This window comes from Egretta garzetta, unplaced genomic scaffold, assembly GCF_000687185.1.
Source record: "Egretta garzetta isolate BGI_Z169 unplaced genomic scaffold, ASM68718v1 scaffold354, whole genome shotgun sequence".
Lineage (NCBI taxonomy): Eukaryota > Metazoa > Chordata > Aves > Pelecaniformes > Ardeidae > Egretta > Egretta garzetta.
The window spans coordinates 2,051,371-2,059,322 of NW_009259593.1; the positions used below are offsets into that span (position 1 = coordinate 2,051,371).

At 37.8% G+C, this 7,952-nt stretch overlaps 2 protein-coding genes across 2 annotated transcripts in view; one reads left to right on the forward strand and one right to left on the reverse strand.

The window, feature by feature from the left end:
• The window catches only part of CUNH19orf12 (chromosome unknown C19orf12 homolog), a 54,834-nt gene extending 47,927 nt beyond the window's left edge, over nt 1–6,907 (reverse strand). The window contains exon 1 of the mRNA XM_035893622.1: nt 6,830–6,907. The gene's annotated coding sequence lies outside the window, so the exon portion shown is untranslated. The remainder of the gene's footprint in view (nt 1–6,829) is intronic.
• Nucleotides 1,056–7,952, forward strand: part of CCNE1 (cyclin E1) — a 20,508-nt gene continuing 13,611 nt past the window's right edge. Inside the window, exon 1 of the mRNA XM_009638035.2 lies at nt 1,056–1,139. Coding sequence (XP_009636330.2) covers nt 1,056–1,139 — 84 coding nt within the window. The remainder of the gene's footprint in view (nt 1,140–7,952) is intronic.

Here is a 7,952-nt window from a genome sequence, read left to right on the forward strand (position 1 = left end):
CAGCCACTTATAAAAAGCGCTTTCATCAACAGCATGGTATTTGCAGGGAAATCATGGAGAGAAATAAATGTGATTTTAATTATACATTCATCAATTTGGTCTCCTTTGATCCATCCTAAACTGTGAACTATAGGCGAATGAGTTAAATCTTATACCTCATTAAAAATAGTGTAAAGTCAAACTTCAATTATCCAAGTGGAATATAGGATATTGAGTATGTTTGGATAACGGAGGATTTAGAGATAATCAAGGCAATTTTCAATTCAATTAATGTTAGAAAGTAAGTGTTAGTTTGGATAAATAAAGGAATTTTTTGTTTGACTATTATTGTGCCTATTTGCAGTGTGCCTAATACCATAGTATTAACTATTGACATTTCTCCCATTCTGGATTCAGAATTACTTGAAGGAAGATACCACTATTTATTATCTACTATACCTCTCACTCCACATGGACAAACTCTTAACAAACAATGGAGTGATGACAAAATACTCTGCTGATATAATTTATGCGATTTATTGAAAATCTTTGTACATTATCTGGTACCTTGTACTTTTCCAATCATTGTATAGTATATACCAGAAAGTTTTCAACAACTGCAAATCATACATAATTTTGTCAAGGACTTATAACAAGAGTAAAAGCATAGCCTTGAAACACATTTCAAGCCTGATGTTTTGCATTTGCAGTGAGAATGTTAAAAGAAGCTAGAAATTTCTTATATGCTTCAATCTAAAAATACAAGAAGTTTAATAGACAAATTTGAGAGCTTTACTTTTCATTGTAGAATAGAAAGAATAACATTTGGGGGGAAAAAAATACAACTAGAGATTAAACAAAGAAGTTTAGTTAATAATAATGTAGAGAATCAGGAAGGGGAAGAAAAGGTTTCCTTTTTTAAAAACTTTCATATGTAACGCATCTTTAATCTTTGTTGTAGTATAGAAGCCCTTTTGGCAGTAAAAGATTAGACAGTATATAAAACGCAGTCAGCATTTAATGGCTGAATTACAGGCTAAGCCACAGACACCATAAATGAACACCTAACATGGAAGATGGGGAAAACTGAGAATGGAAATAATCTGGTGGAACAATACGGTCAGCCCAAGCACGACCCACATACGTTCAAGCGCACCATGGTATAGCTGCCTTTAACCAAATGACTTACAGCTGAGTATTTAAATACACAGGATACGTGCTACCTTAAAAATAAAAGGACACAACCTATTAATGAAAAAAGTGATCTAATATAGTAAGCACCCAACATTAGACCTACACACTATTTGGTGCCATTCATCAGCATATTTAATTACAGAATTCCAGTCCAAGAAAACCTCAAATAGGCAAAGGAAAACCAGATATGACAACTAACCAAAACATCTGTCCTTGATTTTGTTTCAACATCCAATTCCATATGTAATTTAACATCCACTTTTCTCTACCTGTGATGGGAGGTTGCCATATGACAAAGATGACAACCAGTCCTCAGAAAACCCACAGCATTTTAAGAAATGGAAAAAAATTACAAACTTGTAGTTGGTTTCTCTGGAACGAGGTCAGGACTGTTCCAACAAACCTGAACTGACCAAATGGTTTTGTACCTCAGGCACAACTAATGAATCCTTTGTAGTACCAACAGAAAGAGAAATCCCTTAGCCTTTTGCCTTCTGTCCATATAAATATATTAGGTCAGTCTAAGTAAGAATGCAAAGTTGGTCAATGTGGCAAAAAGATTAATGAAGAACTAGTAATATTTTAACAAAACAAACTCAAAAAATGCAAAGAACCCTCAAAACCAGGTAATTCCTTGAGGCCACAAAACCTGGAAGCCCTTGGTCCTTGGCTCAAGAATGCTCTATTTGGCAGACTTCACCAAAATCTGGATATCTGAGAAACTCCAAGCTTATCATAAGGGTGAGGAGCTAGATCTGCAAACCAGAAGCCCCAGGCTTTCAGGCAGTCAAGAATCAACCTCAATATGATACGCAGGAAAAAGGTGTCTGGGAATGGGACTTCAGATGCTCAGCTCCTAAGGAGCCATGCTAATAGCTGAAAAATCAGGAGAACAGGCTGGCAGAATTCCACAAGAATTCCTCAGCGAAACTGAGCTTTCTCAGTTCAAGTTGCTGCTACTTTGACAGCTCAGAATTTGCATAAAGCAAATTATTCCATTAGATACATTAATGAATTAATTCATTTAAAAATTAATTTAAAACCCTAGCCATACTACTGCGCATAAAAAGTATCCGATTGAATTCTAGTTCAAAATGCCAGCATATGGGAAGACTCCAACATTTCTCTCTTCTGCCTTAAACTTACTATATTCACTTTTCAGCAGTTGTCTCTTCCTATGGCCTCAAGGTCCACAGTTACAGTGAATATTTTTGGTATTACTTTAATAAAGTGTTATTCTTTTGGTACCATCCGATAGACTATGTTCTTTTGCATATTATGTTTTGTTTAATTAAAAAAGAACAACATATGTTCTGCAATAGAGAGCTGAATTACAGATGCATTAACTCAAAGCTTTCTTTCATATTTTATATAAAAATATAACACCACAGATTTCTGTGTTTACTGAATTGATATGTATATAAAACAGACTTCAGTACTATCAGACAGCTAATTAAAATGGTAGAAAGAAAACAGTTATGCTAAATTAAAGTTCCTGGAACTTAAGCTTATAGTTTAGAAGTCTATGGGAACAGCTACTGTATTACACTCTCCAAAGCAGAATTTATTTGGATAGTATGAGATAAAACTCAAGCAAATACCTTTCATATTCTTTTTCCATTGAATATTAAGATGATTTAAGTATTGCTTATATAGAATAGCGTTATTATAAGTAATTCTCAAACAATATATTTCCTTTTTACTTTGAATGACTTCTGAAGTGGTACATATGTGCAAAGTGCCTCTTGTATCACAGTTAGCTACTGGAAAATAGGCCCTTTAAATAGCTCTCTGATTATATGGAAAAATAATTTCCTTAGCTTTATTCCACTTATAGAAATGACCTCTTAAAACACTTCAGCCACATGCACACATATCACTGCAGAAAAGCCTCAAAAATAGTCACAACACGTGTAACAATCATACAAGCTTTAACTCAGCATCTACCTAAGATAATTTTTACCTAGGGCAACTTTAACTCCTGTTTCCCCTAACAGATAGGCTTTATGTACAAACACATACATATGTTGTATACATATATATATGTATATAACAAAGTTAAAGCAACTCCTCTTGCCTACAGGAAGAAAGGTGGGCTTTGCACCATACCCATTATTATACAGGTTCAGGTATGCACTAAGACAATTACAGCCTTTCCCATCACCACAGTCACGTGCCCCTTATAAAGGAAATCAGGTGCCTTTGTAGACCGTTTATTTGCTGTGTCTAGGCACACCTTCCCAGCAATTCCTTCAAAAACTCCACCTCCAGAGCAAGAGATTACTGCTTTAGCACAGGTAAATAGGTATCTTATGTTCTCCTACATACACCATAGGAAGTAGTTGTGGGAAGGTTTATCTGCTGTTTTTTTTCTGCTATAATATAGCTAAGATTTGAAATGTTAATTTCTATAATCCAAGTGATAGCTACCTACATGTTTCTATGCAGAAATACTAGTTTATTCTGTCTCAACTGTTATTAAACTGCAAGTAACTTGAATTCCAACTATCATTGTAGTTATAAGAGTAATAGGCTTGAAACTTTTTATTTTTAAAATCCGCAATATAAAACATGTACTAGCAACTACCCTTCCTGGTACAGAGACAAAAGACGGGTCAGGAGGATCAGAATGGTAACAAATGTATCTCCAGAGGCAACAGTGGTAAAGGAAGCAAACCTAAGATTTTATGTGGTAAGAAGCACCATAATATTTGCAACTTGATATAATTTTATAATGTTGGGAGTTCTTTTTTTAAAGAAATAGTTTTAGTTATGTACCTCTAACTAACTAATGTCAGCTACTCAAGTAGCTACTGCTAAATAATAGCAGCTAGTAGTAAAGTGATCTGTATCAATGAAATTGAGGGAACTTGTGTGCTCTGTTTTCTGGCTACAAAGTAGGCATCACCCAGGCTGAAGAGAATGAATAGAAGTTAACTTGTATATATATTTTGCATTTTTCTTAAACAAAAGCAGATACAAATTGGAGGGATCATGATGCCTCATAGCTTGCTGCTTACAAAACCTTGTCTAGGGAATTTCATTGTTTAGCAACACACAAGTACCAAGCATATACATTTTGAGCACAGATGGCTTCCTAACTGAGCACTCACTTGTTCTCATTACTGTGCTCTAATATCACAAATCTTTCATATTTATTATGTTAAGCTGCTAATGTGCCAGACAAGTCACCTTTTTTCCAAATATACTAGGATTTACTTCTACATGCAATGCATGTTGAGTCAGCAAGACTGTATACTTTATTTTTAAATGTTAATACCACTGCAAGCAACTTGAGACAATATGTAAACACCTACTAGCAGCAAGATAGCTACATATGTTCTTAAAGGCTACTGTAGGCAGCATTTGGAAATACTGTCAGTACAAACATCTGTGGGGAAAAAAACCTTTAAGGTTCTAGCTCTTCTTCCACAGGAAAAACAGACAGCTTAAGTCAGAGTACTGAGAGGGGAAACTTGGATATATTCCCATTACAGAAGCAGGATAGCTACTCTGGAAGAGTGGTGATCTCTGTGTAAAAGCCAGGAAGCTCCTGAAGTATCTATCATGAAAACTTGCATTTCTCTTAAAGTACCAGGAAAAACTAAACAAGTGAATTGCAGAAAGCATTAAGCAACCATACTGATATTTACGGAAGCTCTCCTGATTATCTCTGACCTTTATGGCATTAATAAAGGAATTGTTTGTCATATTGCTGTAGCAGTATTGTGTACAGACCTCTAGAATGAAGATTGGTGTAGAATGTATACTGATGTTCTTGTGACTTCTACAGGAAACAGACTAGCGTAACTTTAAGCCCTGAATTTTGTCCAAATGTGTAGAGAAATTACTGCATTCACCTCATCTGCCTACCTGAGAGGTAAGTTTAAAAATATATTCGAGTTCAGAGACTGCAATGCAGTAGGAGAAAAAGTAAACCGGTTAGGCCTGGAATAGCAGAATTTATTACAACAGCTGAAAAGACAATGAAGTACAAAACACAAATTAAAATTTTGTGTTAGTACTGATATTAAAGTTTGTCTTAAAACTGATCCAGCTTTGTGCATGTCAGCAGTGAAAGTAACTGCTTCTGTACCCTCCCTCACCTTTAGGTATGGTTGGTGTTTTCTTCCTGCTGCGAAAGCTTTCAGTGTGTAATTACTATGTAAGGGAAATGGGTAACCAAGCACTAGAATGTGGAGCAATGTCTTTAAGAGTTACAGATCGCTTGTGTAACCACTTCCTCTAACACAGGAAGACAGAGACTGGTACTTGCCACTCTTCTGATGTAGATCAAATCACGTTATACCTCATGTTGATACTGTAACTGTAAAGACAAAATATAGTCACAGTACAGAATACAGAGCTATTGCACACCTGTTCTTTCAAAAGGCACGAAAAGGAAGAAAACTTACTCATTCTGCACAACTTGCAGTTAGAGATTATTCTAACTGGATGGGCAACTTGCACATGCTCACCTGGTTCACAGGCACTGGAGCCTGCCTATGTACACATCATTCTTTTGCACTGCTGTTCGTCCTTTCAGCAATTCTGTTCTCAAGATTCGATTCCTAATTTAGCCTTACTAGTGCTCTGCCCATAAACTACTTCATGTGACTTATCTTTCATTTTGACCTTGGTTTTCTGTAATTTAGGCTAAGCTCTTATATTCAATTTTGTTCAGTCTGTAAAGTATCATTCTAATTTATGCCATTAAAAAGGTTTCAACTGGCTTGTTATCAAAGTTTTGCAGAAAACAGCAGTTCAGAGCAGTGACTAGCTGTTGATTTAAGACACTTTCAATCCTCAGACATTAGGACACCACCTTACCATGCCAGAAAATGCACAAAATACTGTAGGCAGGTCAAAGAAAAAGAACATCAACACCTGAAGACAAGGTGCAATGAAATGTTTAAAACATACCTGACCTTTCAAAAGGACATACACCCTGTTAAAATCTACTGACCTATGAAGATTACTACACCACTTTAGGTCCAACAGCAATTCAGTCAGTAGTACCCGCTGCTTCTTGCCTCTGGCTGAGACTGGCCTTTTGGGCCTTCTCTGCTAGATGTGCAAAGCAGGTGTGCTGCGGGGCTAGGATAGAAGGGGGCAAGAGAGAAAAGGGCCTAAGCTTTTTTTTTTAGTCCCTGAATAATCTGTGCTGTTTTGGTACAAACGCAAATGCGGGGTGATCCTGCAGTCTGCAAGTGACTGAGGGATGTATGCAGTGGCTCAGCTGCGTACCAGGCATTCCTTCATAGTGGCTTGTCAGACCATATGATGAAGCATTCTACAGCCAGATACCTAGAATGCCAGCAACCATACGTTGCTGGCAACTTTTTTTTTTTAACCCTTAGATTGACTTGATTCTCAGAAATTGATGGTAATCCAATTTAAGCAACTTGAATTGCACTATTTGAATCTAAGCTTTTTTGATTGTTTTGGGTGCATGTGATGCTTATTTTAGGTTTTGTAATCTAGAAGGCATAATTACTGTATTGAAATAAAAAGTTGGGGATTTAAACATCTTCCCATTAAACCACGTGGTTTAATAGGATGCTTTTGATGAATTACAGACTCAATTTAAAATATTGGCTATGCAGAAGCAGCTTTGTATAAATGCTGCCATAGGAAGAAGGAAACCAAAACTTACAACTCCAGCATCCTTGTAAGCATCTGCCTCTTGACAAGCTTGATCAATGATCTGGGTCAACGGAAGAGAACTTCTTGGTGTCCCTGCAAGAATAATGCTGCTTAGCCTAGGACATGCACAAACCAAAACCACGTACTGTTAACGGCTTTCAGGCAGGATAACTATAGGGATTGGCGTACTGAAATAGGGACAAACGGGCTAAGCTTGCTAAAAAGGCTGCTGTATCCCCTTGTGACATGCCTTAGTGACATCTCTTTCCTTAGCTGAACTTGACAGATCTGCTGTAGCCATTCAGCTCCTAAATCCAATTCACAAACTTGAGAAATACCTGCTATAATCTCTTATTGCACCAGGTCTGCATTTAGCTTGTTATTCCCGTACTACTTATAGCTTATCCTGCATTAGTGATGTTCCACACAATACAACCTATGGCAAGACTAACCTCTAGGTCTGAAGAACACCTATGCTAAACACCAGTCAATTTTAAATTAGTTAAAGCTATCTTAAACCCTAATCTGCAAGGCTGGTTGTACCTGATCCTCAGTGTAAGTGCTTCATGGCAGACACGAACACGCATGGATTTTGTTGGCAGTTCAATGAATTTCCCTTAAGATCAACTCCAAAGTCTTTTCTGATACTTGGGCTCCTAAAGCAAGGCACTGAGGGTCTGAAATGGGGACTGTGAGGAGCCCTCTGACAACTTAGTGAGATGGTCTGATTTCACAGTGTGGGGAAAGCCGGCCATAGCGCCTGGAGGCTGCTTCTGGCAAAATGTGGAGCACGGTGAACTCTGGGCACCAGCCTGTCAAGGGGAAGGTCAGCAGCTGTAATCAGCTCTGCTTACCCTGAGCCCCTAGAAAGGTGGATGAGGCCTGGGTGAGACAAATCCTGCCTGTTGTCTGAGCTTTCTGCTGCCTCTCAGCACCTGCTCTAGCCAACACCTATCCTGTCCCCATGCCCGTTTGTGTAATTTCATAACCAGTGCCTCTTAAAACACAGCAGGGGAGAGCTCACCGAAACCACCCCCTTGTTTTCTCAGTCCAGCATGAGGGTGTCTCCTGCCTCTATTACCTCTAGAAAGGGGAGATGCCCAGACCTGTGGCGCCTCACGAGGGGCCCGCAG